Source organism: Parasteatoda tepidariorum, chromosome 12, assembly GCF_982258835.1.
Source record: "Parasteatoda tepidariorum strain Cologne lab strain chromosome 12, Ptep-v5.0, whole genome shotgun sequence".
NCBI lineage: Eukaryota > Metazoa > Arthropoda > Arachnida > Araneae > Theridiidae > Parasteatoda > Parasteatoda tepidariorum.
The window spans coordinates 57,463,313-57,484,649 of record NC_141766.1 but is presented as its reverse complement, the minus strand read 5'-3'; the positions used below and the strand labels follow the sequence as shown (position 1 = coordinate 57,484,649).

Sequence of the window (21,337 nt, the reverse complement as noted above, 5' to 3'; positions counted from 1 at the left end):
ACTGTAGATATTTCAAATGTTTGCTAATTAAGTCGTTATATATATGCATACTTGATATCAGCATATCTGTGTAACAAACCACAAAATTTCATTAATCATTTGCTGATTACTCTCCACAATAATGGTTTCAGTATTCTATTCTGCTGGGTACCGAGTCACGTCGGTATACCAGAGAACAACTTGGCTGGTTTGGCTGCACGATCTGCCACCAATGTTTTAACTATATCCATACCTTTCTCAGACATAAAACATCACATTCGGCAGTCTATCACATCTCTCTGGCAACAACAGTGGGACCTTAAAATTAATAACAAATTGCACTCAGTTGAACCAGATATTAACCCTTTACCTGCATTACGTCTACGTCACGCAGATGTTAAGCTAACCCGTCTCCGAATCGGCCACACTCGTTTGACACATCTACATTTACTGTTTGGAGAACCGCCTCCCCAGTGCAACTCTAATATAATATTGTTTTACGCTCTATTATTATTTTAACTATTTTCCCATGTTTTGAATTTTATCGTTTGATCTTTTTTGGTAGTTCTATTTTATCTCTGGAGGATTTGTTAGGAGACACCCATGAAGATAACATTTTTTCGTTTCTAGGCGCAGTTGGTATTTTATACTGTATATAACTGTTTTATTCTATTTACACTTTTATCTGATTTTATTCACATTTTGATCCTGTTTCATCTTGTTTTATAGTATTTATATTTTAGCTGATTTTATTCACTTTAGAATACTCTTGTTAGGTTGTGTAAAGTTCTAGAAAAAGAAATAGCAGGAAGCTTTTTACCTTAGATTCGTTTTGAAACCGATTGTTTGACGCGGCATGTCCTTCTGTGGATCTTGTGCCATTAAACCCTACATTCAATTCAATTCAACAAACCTCAAAATATGAGTAGTAATGAAAACAAAGCATAATTATGAAAACATAATTAATAACTGATAAAAATGTTTAGAAGATGTATAATCCATAAATTTATGAGCATTTATATTGCTCAAATTATTTTTCTTTGATTTTAGGGGATGAGAGGCTAGTATGGACTGTTAAAATATTTCCGTCATTTCATTTGTCTATAAATTTTGGATAAATGGCAAAACTGTATAAAACTATCTTGTGCAGTTGCATACCAACACAATTGTTTAGTAGCAATAAAAAAATAAAAGTTTTTGTAGTGGAAATGTAAGTTCTTTTTTATTACTAGAAGATATGTTAAAATAAAATAGGCTTATATATTATGTAAAATTAAACAGCCTTATTATTATTTGGTAGTGTGCTTAAATGAATAAATGACACAATGTGGTTAGTTTGGATAGATGGTTTTTGGGGGCTACTGTGGACACATTAATGTAGCTATCTTTGATAAAGTTAATTATGATAAACAATTGTGATAATAAATTAAAAATTTAGTTTATTAATAACACATCACAATGTTTGGTATTTTTATACTAAATTAGTTTGATTTAATAAAGTATTTATTATATTTCCAAGTTTCAGGTTCAAAATTTTATCTTTTTACTTTTTAATTTGTACCTTTAATATTGTAAAGCTATCAAAACATTGCTTGCTCCCAATCTGGAAAATTTACCTTTGTAAAAAGGATATTTTGTTCTTCCAAAAGAAAATATATGGATACTTTCCAAAATAACTCCACAGTCATGTCACTAGACTTTATGTCCTTGGACCCAAGACTTTCAATTTTCTGAGTCATTTTATAACTTGGATACAAAGAATAATCAATATTATTTTAGTTCCTTTAAATGTTTTTCAAAAAATGCACAAAACTTATTATTTTTTCATCCAATGGGGAAATTTTTCTGAAATGGTGGCAACAGTGCCAGTAATTTTTAAATGTTTTTTTTTTACATAGAGTGATTTGCCATCTTATTTGGAAATATATTTAGGTTTAGTACATCTTTTTTGAAAAATTTTGGGCTGCTCTAATGTTTGCGTTACTCTTTCTTTTACAATCAATCGCTCTTACTTTATAAAATACTCAATATAGCAAAGAAAGCAAATAGAGTTAAATATATTTATTTTATGAACCTTGAGGAACAACTCGAAATTGTGAAACAGTTTTTTCACAGTTTTGGTTTTAAAACTGGGAAAACCACCATCCAAAAAGCAACCAAAACTGTGTGTGAAAATTGGAGTTATTTCCTGTCATAGATATGTTTTATTATAAAATCAATACACTTTCATTAAATTTCAGTTTTTTTAAATTTAGGTAATGGCTTCCTCGAACTAGGGGCTCAATGGATTCATGGTTCTCATAATGAACTCTACAAATTTGCCAAAGAGAACAGAATTTTACCTTCTGTGTTAGATACCTCCTCTTGTGAAGGAAAAGGAGTATTTTATACTTCATCTGGAAATATTGTTGATTCTTTATTAGTTGATGAGGTAAAAACTGTTTTAGATGATGTTAAATCAATGTTAGAGAAAGCAGATTCATATGAAAAAATATCTGTTTTAAGTGCCTTCTCAGATGCCTTTGACTCTTATCTTACCACAATTAATGATCAATCGAGGATCCCATTATTAAAAGGATTGTATGACTGGTATATAAGATTTGAACTTATAGATAATGCTTGTGAATCTCTAGAAACAATTGCGTCTCAAAGTTACGCTGACTGGGATGATTGTGATCCAGATGTATACCATATAATGACTGAGAAAGGATTTTCTTCAATTATTGATGCTCTGGCAACTTTCATGCCAAAAAGTAATTTAATTCTAAATAAGCCAGTTAAAACACTGACATGGCAGCCTGATTTTAAACAGAAAAAATTTTCAGATGAAAAACCAGTTTTAATTGAATGTGATGATGGAGAAACCTTCTCTGCTGATTGTGTTATTGTTACCGCATCTCTTGGGTTCCTTAAAGAAAACTGTCACTCATTTTTCAATCCATCTTTACCTTATAATAAGTGTGATGCTCTTAATAGGTTTGGTTTTGGAGTTATTAACAAATTTTATTTAGTTTATGAAAAAGCATTTTGGCACCCAGATGACCTTGGAATTCAACTTGTTTGGGATGAAAATCTTAATGAAGAAAATCAAAAGTTACTGAATGAGGTAAATAAACAAGATTTTATCTAGTACATTGTTCTTAATCCCCTTCCCTTGCCTGCTTGGATTTCATGTAAAATTTTAATTCCTATTTTTTATTTATTTTCGTTGTAAATTTTTCATGATAAACTATCATTCAACGTCATTAAATCTTTTAAAGAAGGTCAAAAATTACAATGTTGCTTTTTTTGACAAGGAGAAATAAGGCTTGATAACTTTTAGAATTTCTATGAATTTTTTCTCTAAAATGTAAACCTGTAAAATTGCGTGTTATATTATATAATTTAATGCTGTAAGTTCATGTTTACGATTTTTTTTAAATTTACATTTTTTATTGTATAAAAACCAATTTGTATCTTGCTGAAAAATGATCTTAACCTGAATTACACATGCAAAAAGCTATTGAGCAAAAATCTAAAAACTGACAAATGTATAATACTGAACTACCTTTCAAACAATACTGATTTTAAAATTATATTGGTATAATTTAATAAAAAAAAATAAAGAATCTGAAGTACAGCATATTATTTTTATCAAATTCTGAGTGGGTGACGGCCTTGTATTTTACATCCATTTGGTTGTAAGATGCAAAGATGATTCAAACATATTTATAATTTCTTTCTCCATTTTGTATAACTTTAAGAATTTCTCAGACCAAACCTGATCAAGCTCAACTCCTTTGATAGTTGAGTTTGATATAGAGAAAAAAAGACTTCTTGATGTATATTTTTTAATTCCCAAAATTTTATTCATTTTTACTTTCACATTTTTACTCATTAAAACATTCATAAAGCGTTGAGAAATATTTAATTTGAAACTCATGAAATTGCTAAAGATTTATATGCTAGTGTAATTTTGTTATTATGAAAGCGGAAAATGAAGCTTATGTGTCTTTTACGTACTTTGTCAAAGTTTTCAGGTCTTGTAGTTTATTTTTCGATGCTATTTTTTTCCAAAATTCTTTTTTATGCATATTAATTTGTTAGATAAAATTTTAAAAAAAAGAAAGAAAAATCAGCTTTGAATAATTATTTTTTATTGTGACTGTATAGGAAATGTTTATTTACCCTTTTTAGGTTTAGCTTTTTTTTTCCTTCAAAATATTGAATTCATATGCAGAGCTGTAGTATTTACCCTGGACCTCGTTTTTTAATAGTCATAAAAAATTCACTTGAAACATTAAAATCCTCTTCTCAATTTTATCACATAGCTATACCAATTTATTTAGCATAAGGAAGAAAAGCAGTTTATAGGGGACCTACATAAAAAAAATCATCTAAATCAAAATTAGGAAATAAGATTTATTTAAACATATTTGGATGATTATTTAAAAAGAGCCCTTAAATTTAAAATGCATCAATTGTAAGGACCACTAACATTGTGTATATAAAAATGAAACGATAGTACAAATTTTGAAAAAAAGAGAAATAGAAGGAGGAAAAAAATTCATTTTTTTCTCAATTTCATTTCTAAAAAGAATGAAATTAAAAGGTAAAAAACATTTATTTCAGTAATACAAGAGAAAATCTTGGAACTTAAATTATAGTAGCTTGGAACTTGAATTATGGCATAGAAAAAAGAGAATATTTTAAGGCCTTTGCAAAGTGTTGTGATGATTACAAAAATAAGCATTTCTCTCAAGAATAATAGGTCAAATTATCTTTGTTAATTATTTAATTTGTTGCTATTCATTTATTAGCATCCCTTTGTTCAAATTGAGATCAAAATTGTTTTGCAAACCATTTTGTAAAAATTAAACCATTATTAAAAAATTATTATTAAAAATTAAATCTTTCCCCTTTTGTTTCCCCCAACCACCCTTTTCATCAATTTCTGAAGTAAATTTTTTTTAATATTTTTCATTAATTAGTTATAAATTTTTACTTAACATGTTAATTTATTTCTTTATTTTGATATTTTAAATATTCTAAAATTAAGTGTTTTGTTTTTAAAAATTACAACTAATTGTTCAACATATTATAACAGAACTTAAAAATATTTTGGAACTGCTAAAATAAATCAGTGGTTTAATCTTGTTAGAACCATCAATGTTAATATTTGTCAAAAAATTACATAATCAGCTAAAAATGATTTTATTATAAGCAAAAATGTTTTAACTGAAACTTCATTGTAGTGGGCAGAAAATCACTTTCCTCAACCCAATGCCATATCATAAATACAAAATCAATTATTGATACCTTTTTTTAAAAAAATTAAAAAATGCAGATTGCATAATTTTTAAGTTTTCAGATTAGTTGTACTGGCATTTAGCCTTAAGTATCAAATTATAAGATATGTCTGTTGTCAGAGCCTGCTCTAAGGATTTCAAATTATTAGCCAGATATCAAAAGTATTCGCCAATTTTTGAAAGTCTTTGCCAAATACAAATCTTAATAATTTTGTATGATTAATTTTTTCCCATAGAAAACTATTTTACAGTAGTTTATTTCAGGCTTATATTATTTGGACCTAATTCTAATTGGTCGTGCGGTGCATCTATCGAAAATTACAGTAATCAAATAAAAAATACTGATTTGTTCAGAAAAATTCATTTTGATGTAATTCTGAGGGTTGCGTTAAATATATATATATATTTTTTCCAGTGGGAAAAATCATTCACCAAAACACAATTTTATTCATCAACTTTAAGATTTTATGGCATTTGGTGAACTGGTGAATGCTTACCTCAGGCCCTGGTTGTGTAAAAAGTGACACTGTTTTTCGAACATTGCATATCTTTGTTAGATTTCATTTTTCATGAGACTACTGTATTTTTTTATTTTCTCCTGGTTTAACCAATCATTCTCCTGATTTTTTATACATTGGTAGAAAATCTGACATTCTAAAACTTCTTAAAAAAAACCCCTGTAAAATAGATATGTTACTTAATCTGTTGTTCACTTGAGAACTTAAATAAGTAATATTGCTAGAAAGCCTCAGATAAAAAGTAAATTTTTTAAACATATATCTTTGCTTCATTCTTAATAATTTGTTCTTAAAAGAAATTTCTGAGATTTCAAATTTTTGGGTATTTCTTTACTTTTGATTACTGTCAAAACTTTGAAATTTAGTACTGGTTATTGGTTATTAGAAACTACAGAGATAATTAAAACAGGGTCCACTTTAAAATAAATAAATGCAAAGTCATAAATATTTAAACCATTTTTAAAGTCATTGAAACAAGAGAAAATTAAATTTCTATTTAATTAATTTACTGTTTAAGTGTTTTGGAGTTATGCACGGTTTCTAAAAAACTCAATACTTTTATAACAATATTGAGGTACGCGAATTTTGAATTTTAGTAATCACTTTTTGTCTCGCTTTTTTTTAAATTGCTACTTTCATCTCAAATCCAAGTGATTTTTTTTATCTTTTTTTTGCCAGTTTGTTTATGAATTTCTATGTGATTAAAATTCCAATAAATTTAATGCGATATTACAACTTGTGAGTTTTAAATCATGCATTTAGTATTTTCTGCGTTTTAATCACATACTTTTTGACTCTCTTTATTTTTGCTGATTTCATTGTAAAACGGAATGAATTTTTTTAAAAAAAGACTTTTTTTGCTACACTTTTTTTCATGATTTTGACAAATTTTTACTCCGAAATCATTATGACAGGATAGTTTCAAATTGCACATTTAAATAATCGCTATCTGATTTTCTTTGATCTTACTGATTTTATCAAATATCGCAGTTGTTTTTCTACTGTTTTTCAGCAGTTATAGCTTTACATTTGAACATGCTGAATTTTACTATGACATGCAAATTTTAAATAGTGCATTTAGATAATTACTTATTAACACACTATATTTTCTTTGTGATTTTATCATAATTTAAGTGGTGTTTTTTTGTTGTTATTGCAACTATTGTAATGTTCTTCCAAGTGATTTAGACGATACTGTGTTTTTTTACAACTACAATGATATTACGGTGGGCATATGTTTAATCACGCATTTTAATAATCATTTTTTGATACAATTTTGGCTCCTATTTTGTCGTCAATCCAAATTTTTTCCCCGGCAGTTAAAGCCATGTATTCCGATATTTTAATGCAATGTAATACAGAATCCCGATATTTAAATACAGTGTAATTACAACAAGAGGAATTCGAGAAGTGTTGAAAAACATTAATTTTAAAGCTGCTCACTGTTTGTAATTCTTTTTTTAATTTTTTGCTGCTTGGGTGCTTTTTTCAGGGGAAAAAATGATAAAGAAAACATTTCCGATTTAAAAGTTAGGAAACCATTAACAATTCAAGAAATTGAAATAATATCTGTAGTAGGATACCAAATAAATATTGAATCTTATTTTGTACTTTAATGGTTTTATAGTAATCTTTGGTTTTTGTTTAAACCGTATAAATTTTCTTGAGTAAAATATTTAATTTGAATTTATAGTACTCATCAAAATATGTATTTATTGATTATTTTTTATACTTTTGTTGCATTCTGATATAAAAATATATTTTTAGAATCCTTGGGTGCGTGGTATTACAGGATTTGATATTGATAAAAAATTGCCGAATGTTTTACTAGGCTGGATTGGTGGCAAAGAGGCTAAACTAAGTGAAGAGATAAGCGATGATGATATTTGCCTCATTTCTACAAAACTTTTGAAGATTTTCTGTAATCAAAGTGATCTACCAAGTCCGCTTAAAGTATATAGGTAAACTGTTTACCTACAATTTAATTTTAATTGTAGGTAAACCTACAATTTAATTTTGTAAAGAAAACTCCAGTTTAATATGTTAAGTAACAGTATGACATCAAAAACCGAACTACTCAGGGGGTTTGGAAGGTCTTGATTTCCAAAATTTCTAGATTTCAGATATCTTACTTAAACCAATAGAAATATACAAGTTTCAATGTTTCTGGACCAATACTGCGATTAAATGTGCAAGTGCAGACGTCAGGCGTTGATTGTAACAACTATATATAAATACGTTTTAAATAATAAATAAGTGATATTAAAAAATGACACAAAAGCAAAATGTACTTAAAAAAAATAAATATTAAAATGAACCCAATTAATTACTGTTAAACAGGCATGAAAGTTTTCAGCTTTTACTCTGAATTCAGTTTTTTTCAAAGCTTTTTAATATCCATACATTTATTAATTTCATAATGTTTGATTGCGTTTATGTAGAATTCAGCTTTTTTTGCTAACTGGTACCTTCATCCCTGGTTAAACTTATTTCTTAAACATGTCAAAAATTATCTGTTGCTTTCATTATTTTTGTAGCGTGGGCCATGGCTCCTCAATCAGCTCCAAATTAATATGGGTAAGAAATAAATGTAGGAGATAGATTTGGTTATTAGTAAAATGGTTCTGAATCAAATGCAGGTTAAAATTCATCAAAAAGTTCTCCATGATGGCAAATTTCACCCTATACTTACTCTAGGAGTTCCCTTCACTTCTGTATTGGGTTCAAAAGTACAAGGCTATGGAGTTAAACATTGTTAGTCGCAGTGTTGGCAGGTTTTTGACATGTGACAGTTTTTGACAGTTTAAACCATGGTTTAAACCGTCACGTCAGAAACCTCATTGTCAAAAATGTCGAAAATGTCAAAAACCTATATTCATATGTGAAATTTAATTAATACATAAAATTTATATATTTTTTAAAGGATAGTGTTTCTAAATATGTTCTAGAAAAAATAAATTTTAAATTTTGAAGAAACATTTATATTTTGAATAGTAACCAAAATCTTGTACTTTTGAAAACTCACATCTTTTGTAATATTATGTATTCATTTTCATGTGTTATTGAAAATCTGCAGTGATAATATTAAGAAATTTATTTATAACCAAATTTAGTGTATAGTATAGTATAGATTATACTAAAAATTAGACATTTTTAAAGATAAACATTAGCAGTTTTGTTAGACATCTTCTTTTAAAGAAAAATCTTTTTAATATTTTTTTAAATCTTCTTAATAATCTTTTTAACATAAGACAATACAAATTTAAGTGCTTTCTGTTAAATACACAGAGTAGTTATTGTCGATTTACAGTATATTCAGCCTATTCATTTTGCTGAATATGATATAGTTTTGTTGAATATCTAAATATTCAGCTGTTGAATAATTACTTCTTGCTTTCAAGATATGCATTATTTGTATTCTTAATACGAGTGGAGAAAAAAAAATTAAGAGATAAAAATTGTTTTAAAATGATAAGTGTAATAATTATAAATAATTGTAATAAACAATATGAATTTTATTTATCATTATTCATAAATATAACTACTTTTAAATTCAAATTAACATACTGGATAATAAAGATATTCGGTATAACATTAAAAAAAAAATTTTATACACTTGTATCTTGTATCAAGTTTGTATTTATACAACATAACTTGTAAGTTCCTTATAAATATTAGTTATATGTTCCTTATATGTCAAAAATGCATAGTAATAAACTTTTAATTTTCTTAAGTATCAAAAAGAAGAAAAAAAATTTTTTAAATGTAAATATTTAAACAATTTTTGTGCAAAATTTTTCTGCACATGCATTTGAATATAAATTTCTGAGATTTTAAATCTGTTATTTTACCTTAATTTTAATTAAAAAATATTTTAAAACCTGCTGATTACCTGTAGTATAATTAAATTTCAATATAATGCATGGCAACTGTTGGTAGTTTTGAAGTTTATATATTTTCTTGGCAAACTTCAGTTTTTGACATTTTTGACGGGTTTTTGACGGTTTAAACCAGTATTATACCCTTGTCATGTCAAAAACTACTTTTTGACGTCAAAAACCCAACCCTGGTTAGTCGTAAACTAAAATTTGGTTGACTGTTCAACGATGGCTGTGAAATGAAATGACATAAAATGTCTGTCTGAAAGCAATATTTAGTAACAGTTTAATATAAAACAGTTACCATTAAAAAAATATGACCCCTATATCACCCTAAATTATTCAATTTTCTTATAAATTTTTATTTATTAATTAAAAAATTGCTGAATTTCGGTTTTTATTCATGAAATTTATTTTATTCATAAAATTCTTTAAAAAAAAATGAAAATCAATGATGTGACCAAATTTTTTTGTAGAAAATAATTAAATTTAATAAAGGCTTGGACAGATGATTACTGCTTCAATGTATACTTTTGCAGCATTTGTACAATAAATATCACAATAGTATATCACAATATCAAATGTAACTTTAAAATCCCACTATGAACACAAAAAAAAAATTCATCTCAGTGAAATGATAATAAACCTTCAGACAACTTTCATGCTACAGAGTGCAATTTGAGTTTGACATTGACTTAAAAGTTTTTTTTTTCCAACAATACTAATATTAAATGTAAATTAATTGTCTAATAAAAGCATGAAACTTCATACTAAATATATCTTTTTACATTGAAAGTTTTTCTATTATTCAGCTATCCCACTTTGTTTAATGAAAACATATAGATTTTGAAATATATGAGCAAGTTATAAAATGAGAATATCAAAAGAAAATTTCGCTACCAAATAATTATTCTTATCAAAAAATGCAGTCCTAGCAGCAAGATGACAAAAAAAAAAGAAGAAAAAATTAAGAATTTTTAACTCAAGAATGTAGAGCAGCCTTTTTTACAATACTTTTCCACATTATATATATATATGTAAATGCCTCGGTTATCATTAATAAAGTCAATCAAGACATTTAATGATTATGCTTATTCTTTAATAAAAACATGAGTCACACAGACTCTTAAACAACTAAGATTGAACCACACAGGTTCCAAGTTTCACATAGAAACATATTTCAATTAACTAATATCATAGTAACTTAGAGTCTTAACCACTAAGGTTACCCGTTTCACTTAGAAACAATATTAACTGACTGACTTCATTTACATCGAGAAAGTTCTATGCATTTCATTCAGATGAGCGACATCTGGCGGGATAACATAGAGGCTGTTGCCTCGCTTATTACATATATATATATATATATACACACAATATTTTTCCACAATTTTCTCAATGGATGACAAAGGAGACTTAGTTGGTTAATGTTTTTGCAGTTCTAAATACAAACAAATGAATTGAGATGTAGGTTCTTGAGTAAATTGTAGCTTTAAAAATATGGTTTAAAAAAAACTTTCCATTTATAATTTTGTTTTTTTGAAGAGTTTTTTTATTTTGACATGACATTAATCATGGATTTAAGAAATGTTATTTTCTTACCCGCATTCAAACTTATTTTACTTTTCCATGAAAACATTTTGCTTTTTCGGAACATTTCATTAAAAATTTCAAACTTAGCCTAAGCAACTTAACCTCATTTGCCTGAGCAAAATTATCTCAGTTGAGCAATTATATCTACTTTGTCTCTGTAAAAAGTTATTGGTAATTTTCTACAACCTCTAAGACCTCATTAAACATATTTACTCTTTAAGCCATGGATTTTTTTAAAGTTTGCTATGTATTTAAAAAATTAACCTAAAGTATAATTAGTAGCTTAGGTTTGTCTCAGTAAATGCTTGTCAATGGCTGTGGGCAAATGAAGTTTAATTTTGTTTCCTATGTTGAGTTATTCTTATGCTTATTTATTCTTCTCCGTTTTTTGTTCTCAATAATAAACTAACTCTTTGGTAATCTCATATGTTCTTTCACCTGTCAGGGCATCAGTGCCACCTAGTGTTTATCTGAACAAAATGATCTAACATGCATAAGTGATATAACTCCATAAAATAATTCAAATTTGAAGTCATTGATTCTCTTGATTTGTGACTATCATGAAATATATAGCTGAAGCCGTTTAAACTTGCAAAAATAGTTAGTAATTTCTGTAACAGTTATTTTGTATCTGTTACAGGATTGTGTTTGTTCCAAAAGTAATATATTGTTTCCAGAGATCTGGTAGAAAATAGTAGGCAAAAGAAGGTACAGTTCGATTTTGTTTGCATTTTTCCAAATTTTAATGTAGTTTTTTTCTATCAATTATAAATTTTTTCATAATTTTCATTAATTATTCAAGCAATAAAAAATTTAAATTTGTAGGAAAGGTACCATTACTTTCAAGTTATCACTTCTAAAGGCTCCATAAAATCATCAACTCATAATCTATATTAGCCTCTAGTCCAATATTTGTTTTTTTAAATGCAATAATATAAAAATCGTGTTCAACACAAGGATGAGAAAATGAAATATAATTGAAAATCTATTGAAAAGATAAAGATTGAAAAAAGTATGTATTAATAAATATGAGAAATAAATACATCTGAAATTTACAGTGAAACATCATTATACCTGATTTTACCCCTCCTGGGCAGACACCTCACAATTTTCAAAGTTATGTGCTGTCTTCTATGAAAAAACCATTAAACTGTAAAATTCTGTTATTGAAGAACTTTTTTAACCATAATATTAACTCCCTTCCTAGGTGAACACCCTCTTAACTTGGCACAGACTGTGATTTTCTTTTTAAAAAAAGCTTTTAAATCCCTTTAAAGTGGGCTCTCCTCCTTATTATTAATTGTTTTTTGTATGTCATCTTTTAAACATAAATTTTGAAATAAAAATCAATTTTTAGGGCTTTCAAAATAATACCATAGTAATTCAAAGTAATAGTAATTTAACATAGCAATTCAATCAAGGTTTTCAAATAAATAATAACATAGTATAGTTTTCAAATAAATAATAATTCAAAGTTTTATAAATAATTTATTAAAGTGAAGTTGGGGACAAATTTTCATGTGGGTAAGTGAGAAGTAGGAAATAGTGAACCAAACTTTGCCTATGATTTTTGACTAATGGTTATTTACATTATTGGGAGTTAGTATTGTGCATCACAACTACTTTTAATGCATATTCAAAAATTCAATGGAGCTTGCACCTTCCAAGTAAGTATTACTGTAGTATTTGTAACATTACACTGGTGGACAAAATTAAGAGATGGAAGACATTTTCCCAAATATCTCAAAAAATACTGAATATAAATAAATGAAATTTGGTATGGATATAGCTTATTCCATGATAATAAAGTATGCAAAACAAAAATGAAAGTGCCATTCACTGGCAAGACCTATTGCCAATAAATCCAATGTAGTCTGAACTTAAGGATAAAAGATGACAATAAAAGTGAGGCTTGTACAGTGTGTGTTGCCTCTAGTATGGTGTATGGTCACCCTTGACAAACAGACAGCATGCACAACGAGTATGCATGCTGTTAATAAGGGAGTTAAGGAGGACTTGTGGAAGACCCTCCCATTCTTCCACCAGAGCAACTTTTGACTTCAGAATGGTTCTGGGGGGAGAATGACGCATCGCAATAGCTCTCCCAAGAGACCCTAGTTGGCCCTAGGTATTGAACTCAGGGCCAACAGCACTCCTGAAAAGACGCACATTGGGCTCTAGGACCTCCTGCCTGTACCTCTGGGCATTCATGGAACCATTGTCAAACACATGGAGCGGTGTGCGGGTACCTTGCATGTGCGAAAATGCTTTCCATCTCTTAATTTTGTCCACCAGTGTACATCACGGTAGCATTTTATACTATGGGAATTCAGAACCATTCATAATAATATTTATAATCATTCATTCATATATATCTTCTTCTTAGAACTTCAGAAAAATTGTTGTCTTGTAAAAAAAACATGATTTAAGATTGAAGAACTTATTTAACCATAATATTGATTTGGTTAAAATAATTTTAATATTATTGGATTTCTCAATTAGCATGTCCTTCTCTTAAGCAGACTCCACACTGTGATTCTTAAGATTAACTGAGGTAATATTATACTTGGAATTTATGACACAAAGAAAGCCTGGTAAAGGCTAAAGGTATAAACTATATAAGTTTTTATTAAACCTATATTAAAAGACTCAAAATAGCTAATAATAATGATTTTTTTACTATGCGAAATAATTGATTAAGGATTTAAGCTACTGGGGATAAGGGCATCTGAATGCCAAATGTGTAAATACATGTTATTTATAGTTCTTATGTGGAGAAAAAAAAGTTCTAAGTACAAAAGTAGCAAATAGTTCATTTCATTTAGAAGTCTAGTTAGTTTGTTTATATCACACCCTGGTTTTCTGATACATCATTTCATTTGGCGAATAAAGAGTGAACTATCCAATAAATCCCCCTTTGAGAAAATGTGCTTTAGATCTGTAGCTTCAAGAATCAATTTTCCCTTGAGAAATTTGCATGCATAGAAGTTAAAATAAAGATCAGGGGAAAGACTGAAATTACACTAGGTATTGAACAATTCTGCTGGCCAGGTATAAAGATCATGCAAAATTGCGTTTAAGATCACCTTTATGAACATAATATCGTCAACTATTCTGATTGCCTCCTAGGAGGCAGCAGCTTGCTGCATACCATCTCACTCTCTATCTGTCCCTAAATAAAGGATGTACTTCTGTTGTTAGGAGGCTAAGAAACTTTTTACATAATTTAAAACTTTAACTCATTCCTTTTTGTTTTTATAGTTTAATTTTATTTGTTTATACTCTCCTTTGTACCATTTTTATTTCTGTATCTTCTTTTGTCAGAAAAGCTAAGTTCACATCTGCCTGGTGCTTTTGAAATATTAAAAAAAAAAGATTAAATTTACACACATTTTAAACAAGTACTAAATACCTTTAAAAAAAATTTAGAATTTTATTTTGAGCTATATTGTCAACAGATTATTAGCTTAAAAAACATTGAATCCTAAGTTGCACCGTCTATTGATTGTGTTGGTATATCTTATTTGTATTTTCCATGCTACTTTTCCTAATTAATTTACAAAAGTTTATTTACTACTTTATAATTTGTAGCTATTGTTTTAAGATGAAAACAAAGCAATATACTTTTTAGATGGCTAAAACATCTCTCTTGTGAATTTAAACTATCTTTTAGTTTTGATTACCTCCTTTATCAGTTAGTAGAAATATAATAACTGGACACCCCCAATATATTTTTTACTATAATGTAAAGCTTTTATTAAAAAAGTTATTTATAAACAATTCATACTATGTGCAATTCAGAAATTGCTTAGCAATCTACCTATAATATAACGTAGGTATGAACAGTGATTACTTGAGATTATCTTCTTTGCCAGTTATCGGAGGTATCTCAAGTGAATACTCTCAATATGTTTAACTGAAGATTGCTGTGAATATTAAATGTTTAAATAATTCTTTTGAAAAACAAAGGAAAAAGATAATTATTAAAACCAGAAATTTTTTTTCCAGATCAAAATGGTATCAAAATCCATATGTGAGGGGTGCATACAGCAATCGCACTCTAAGCTATTATGAATTTGAATCGACCTTACATGACCTTCAATATCCATTATGTTCTACTTATACTGCAAACACAGGTCTAAAATTGCAGGTAAGCATTTTATTTATGTTTTAAATTATTTAATGAATTTTGGCATTTATGTCATTTAGTATAATTTAACCATGTCTCATAATTCACCTAATAGATCAGATATTTTCCCCTTGGTGTTGCTTTGCATATACAATTAAAATTCTGTTTCACAAGAAATGCTTCACAAGAAACAACCAAGAGCTAGAGAGGAAAAAAATTATGTAAAAGGCAAAATGAATTTTGGTGTATATATATTTGCTATATATATGCACACTACCCTACAGTAATTGAAGAGAAATTTTCAGTTTTTGACATAAGCTTTCAGAGGTTTGAAAGACCTACAATAAATTATGAAAGAAAACGAGTATTTTTTAGTGTTTTTAGCTCAAGTGACCCTCGTAACAAACCATGGATCTAATCGCTTAATGAAATGATCTGCATTCTTTGAAAATGATTTACTAAAATTTTTGTATAATGTTTATTGTATAAAGTGTATATTTATGTATAATGGGTTATTTTATTAAAATGAGTGGGCCATCTAAATGGTACGAATAATACTAGTACCAACAAAAAATTTTAAACTGCCATTCGAAAGTGTGGGTAAATTGAACTGTCTTGAAGGCAAGTTTAAAACTTTGAAAATAACTATATGTAATGAGAAAGCTAAAGGTGTGGACACCTAAAATCAAATTTAAAGAAGATCCTGTCTTGTTACTGAAGAAGGAAGTAATTCTCTGACTATTTTAATATTCTTCTTTTCGTTAATTCATAGTTTCTCTCAGAGATGATATCTGGTGGAAAGCATGTTTAATATTTTTTTCAGACTAAGTAATTGGAATGTTTTTCCACATGATTGTGAAAATCCCATATTTTTATTACGACATGTAAATTTAAAATCGCCTATTTAAATAATCCTTTCTTTACATGCTATGTTATTCGTGCTCTGTAGATCCAGTTGATGTTTAAATTGTTTTTGGCATTTATAACTATGAATTTCCACTTGGTTTATAATTACCCCTATACATTTATTACGATAACATGCCTCGTGAGTTATAAATCGTGCATTTAATTTATTACTTTTTTTTCCGTATTTATTATTTCTGCCGATTGTATTTTAAATCCAAGTTGTTTTTTAATCATTTTCTTAGCAATTTTTGTAATGCATTCTCACATAGTTTTTAATATTCTGCTTTTTATTGCGGCATCTGAATTTTAAATCAAGTATTTCAATAATTACTTTGTTTGGTAAGCATTACTCACTTTAATTTCATCCTAAATTTAATCCTTTTTTTTAAAAAAAATAAATTTTTGCGATGCTTTTCTTATTGATTTTTACGATCCTTACTTTAACTATGATGTTTATACGACATGCAATTTTTTAATCGCAAATTTAAATCATCACTATTTGATACAATATATTTGGGCATATTTCATTGTACATATAATTTATTTTTTCATGGTGTTGGTAGTTGGCACCATGCATTTGTATGTGTTATTTAGAATCCTGATATTTTAATACAGTCGAACCTGCCTATCTTGAATCTCGCGGGAAAGGGAAAAAAATTTGAGATGGAGAGGTTTCGAGATATACAGGTAAGTTTAAAAAATGAATTTCGAGCAGCAATGTTTAATTAAAAGAAACTTTAAATCATTTATGTTGTAAAGAATTTAATTATGATTACATATTAATTACATCTAATAAAAGTTTTTAACAGTCATACGCACCTCATAGGTAGTCTTTTAATGATTTCTGACGTCGGATTTTCTTTGATTCGATAATTTTTCGAATGTTAGAGAGAGCAGCAAACCCCTCGTGTCCAACGTTTTCTTGACATTCAAGAAAGTTTGTTAAACGTTCCACAGCTTTTTCAGCTTCCTTTACTGTCACTTTCGGTGCTTCTATATGCTCTTTGTCTACTTCATTTTCGTCTTCAGAAATGCATCTGACATTATCGACGATTTCCGAATCTGTCAAAGTTCCACATGTGGCCAAGGCGTCATCCACTTGCAAAAATTCTTCAAAGGAAATGTTCACATTTAATCCAGATTTTATTGCATTCCAATCTTGTGAATTTATTTTGATCATTTCCTCATCAGTGATATAAGTTTCTTCAGCTTCCTTTTTGAAAATTTCAGTCTCTTCTTCACACTCATTCTTAAACCCAGCTTTTTTAAAACCATTTTGAATGGTGTTCTGTGTTACATTTCTCCATGCGTGGTCTGTCATTCTGATAGAATCCAGTACATTTATCTTGGGAAGGGTACTTCCTTCATCAATTGCATTTACAAGTTTGCGGATCAACTGTTTTCTGTAGTTAACTTTAAAACTTCTGATTACTCCCTGATCCATAGGTTGAAGCTTTGAGGTGGTGTTTGTGGGAAAATACTTAACACAAACATTTTTCAGTTCAGGCAGATTGTTATGCGCACTTCAGTTGTCTATAAAAAGAATAATTTTTCTTTTTTTTAATCGCATGGATTTGTCTAAGGACTTTAACCAATTTCCAAAGATTTCACTCGTCATCCAAGATTTTTTATTTGCTTTGTATGGAAAAGGGAAGGATTTTACTTTAGAAAAGCATCTAGGCTTTTCTGAGCGTCCGATCATGAGAGGAGGAAGTTTCCCTGTGCCTGCTTCATTTGCAGCTAAGAGCAATGTCAAACGAGCTTTACTTTGTTTTCCTCCCCTGCATGCTTCATCTTTAAACATAGCAGTTTTGTCTGGCAAACATTGATAAAACAGTCCTGTCTTGTCAGCATTGAAAATATTTTTTGGCTCATAGCCTTTCACTAAATCAGGAATGTTTTTAATCCAGTCTTCGCATACACTTTCCGGAACAGATGCACTTTCAAAACAAAGTTTTCGAAAAATAATATCGTGCCTATTTTTAAAACTTTCTAGCCATCCGTTACTGCCTTTAAAATTATCTTCATGGCCAAGCTCTTTAGCAAAATTCTCAGCTTTTCGTTGCATTATTTGTCCACTGATAGGAATACCGCTGCTCCTGCATTGTGTAAACCATTTTAAAACACATTCATCCACGTCCGAAAAAGTGCATTTTCGGCTTTTTTTTTCGCATTCTTGTTGCTGCTATGAAATTTTTGCTCCACAGCTTCTCGATTCTTAATAATTGTAGAAAGAGTGCTTGCTGGTAATAGGAACTGATAGGAATACCGCTGCTCCTGCATTGTGTAAACCATTTTAAAACACATTCATCCACGTCCGGAAAAGTGCATTTTCGGCTTTTTTTCGCATTCTTGTTGCTGCTATGAAATTTTTGCTCCACAGCTTCTCGATTCTTAATGATTGTAGAAAGAGTGCTTGCTGGTAAACCGAACTTCACTGCAACTTCGTTTTTTTTTTCATTAATGGATTTCCGTCCAAGAATGTTAAAATTTTCATTTTTTCTTCAATGGAGAGAACATTCAATTTACGTTTAGCCCCTGCCATACTTAATCAAAATTCAATTGAACAATGTTTTAAAAAAAACTGAGACGCTCAAACCAACGACCTCCTAAAAAAATTCTACTGATAAAATGAATTTCTCTTTGTGTTGTTCTTATCCATGTGTGGAAACTGATGCCCAGTGGTGACGCCCCCCTCATCAATCAACTTTTCATTGTCCGAATACACTCAATTGGTGGGAGACTGTGACAATAGTAACCGGAAATTCCAAGAAACGACCCCCCAATCTGCTCATTCTTACTTCCCATGGGGTTGGGAATTTTTCTGTTCTTCTAATGTAACTTGTTTGAACAAGTTCTGCTGTCCAGGCATCGGTTACGATGATGTACATTCTCCTTCGGGTTTTGAAAGAAATTCTTTCGAGATAAACTTGGAAAAATACATTAAAATTAAATCGTTAATGTCGGGAAACTAAGAAATTTCGAGAAATACAGGCTTTCGAGATAAGCAGGTTCAACTGTACAACATTATTGCACCATGAAAAATTTGAGGAAACGATAAATTAATTATTATGAAAAATGGAAAAAGTTTTTTACAACTGTATTAGTTTTTTTTATTTTTAAATAAACTTAAATAATTAAAAGTATTTAATTTTTATGCAAATATTTTATTAAGTTTACTGATTAAAAAAAACGGCTAAGACTAATGTTTATATAAAAATGATCATATTTTCTGCAAACATCACTAAATATGAGTACGGTCCCTCATTAATCTACCTGCTATACTAGTGGTCTTTCATTCCAAAAGGTACACTCCTAGCATAAAATGTTCTGCAATTTAAAAAATTACGGTTGGCAGGTATGGGGGTGCCATCGCATACGATGCACGATCACCCCATATATCGATCCATATCATCATGACTACTAAGCTGTAGGTATGTGACATCCGTTAGCCATATGTGTTGCCACGCATGGCAGTGCTTCCAAGAGCCATTTTTTAACAAAGCAATGCTCTGCCAACATAGCAAAAATGTCACTGCCCAGCAGGACATCATAAGATACTTGTATGCCTCAATGCCCAACTGTATCACATCCTGCATTTGCAGAGGTGATCTGAGATGGTACTAAAAACTCTATTTTTATTTTTCCCTGCAGTTAATGATAATTTTGCTATGATTTTTTAATCAATTACTTATATCACCATTATACTTACATATGTAAAAAATTTGCTTCGTTCTGACAACTTACTAGTTCAATTTTTCTAGCAATCAGTGTATATATAAGTGTGTGTGTATATATATATATATATATATATATATACAGTGTAACGTCCCATATCCGGACGTCCTTTTCCCCGGAAGGGTCGATTTCCCGGACACTTTTTAACAATCAAAATAAACAAACATCTCTCCATCTTCCCCTTTCCTTTAAAAAAAAAAAAGGTCTTTTGACACATTTTCTCTTTTTCTAGATTGCACTGAACCTCTGATTTATGCATCAAACCCATAAATCACCAGAAAGGGGAAGTGAAGATCTACCAAGATCATTGAGTGACGCTCCTCCCTTGGAATGTAGGAAAAAGAGGGAGATTTGTTTTCAAAAGACCGCAACTGAGTCCCCTCCCCCCCTCCTTTCCCATGCAGGTGGCTAGTAAAAGAGGCATTTCCTGGAACCTTTTTATTGAAAGAAGAAATACTGTGGAAAAGGGTAAACGGGGTAAGCGTTAAGGTGGAGGGGGAGTCAAAATGGAAAATTTGAATAGGTCTAAAAGGATACACGTCCTTGAGAAACAAAACATTCGTTCTTCCCCATACCATGCAATATTTAGAAGGCGGGGGGAAAGGGGGTAACGTTCTTTCTTTAGCAGATTCTTTCAGTCATAGAAGAAAAAAATAAAGAGAATCTGATCAGCGTGCCCCGCCTTTATGCTTGATTGATAGCCAATGATTGGAGAGAAAACAATAATTTGTTACTTCCCCACCCTCAACTTAAATGATCTCCTCTTTACACTTATTTTCTTTCACAAATAAGGAGGAAATGAATTTTTCTCCTCCACCTACCCACCTTAATGAATGACGGGAATTTCCCTTTCTTGCTTGAATCATTCTAGTTAAAAATGACGGATTATTATTTTCACATGTCAATATTTTTTCGTTTTCTATATTTTAAGCAATTTTTTTTTTTAATATTTCATATTTTATTGATTAGATATTCTAATATTAAAACATTATTCCCTTTAAAAATAATGTTTATTTATTTTTTGTTTCTTAGATTTAGATCATTTAAAGCTTTGTTCCAGAATGACATGAATTTCCCCTTCCTGCTTGAATCGTTCTAGTTCAAAATGGCGGATAAATATTTTCGTAACCTTTAATTTTTTTATCGTTTTCCATATTTTCAGCAATAATATATTTTTTCTAAAATATTTAATATTTGATTGATTAGATATTCTAATGCTAAAACATTATTCCCCTTAAAAATAATGTTTATTTATTTTTTGCTTCTTAGATTCAGATCATTTATTAAATCATTTTAAGCTTTGTTTAC

The 21,337-nt window shown here is 29.2% G+C and overlaps 1 protein-coding gene across 10 annotated transcripts in view; it reads left to right on the top strand.

Annotated features, from left to right (window-relative positions):
* LOC107453502 (uncharacterized) overlaps window positions 1-21,337 on the top strand; it is a 67,089-nt gene that overhangs the window by 31,928 nt on the left and 13,824 nt on the right. For 6 of the 10 annotated variants that reach the window (XM_043045263.3, XM_087156107.1, XM_087156109.1 and 3 more), the window contains exons 8-10: window positions 2,235-3,085; window positions 7,553-7,746; window positions 15,265-15,406. In XM_043045263.3, coding sequence (XP_042901197.2) covers window positions 2,235-3,085; window positions 7,553-7,746; window positions 15,265-15,406 — 1,187 coding nt within the window. Of the gene's footprint in view, window positions 1-2,234; window positions 3,086-7,552; window positions 7,747-11,896; window positions 11,965-13,758; window positions 13,864-15,264; window positions 15,407-21,337 lie in introns of those variants that run through there. The other 4 variants (XR_015430891.1, XR_015430890.1, XR_015430889.1 and 1 more) reach the window with 3 other exon arrangements.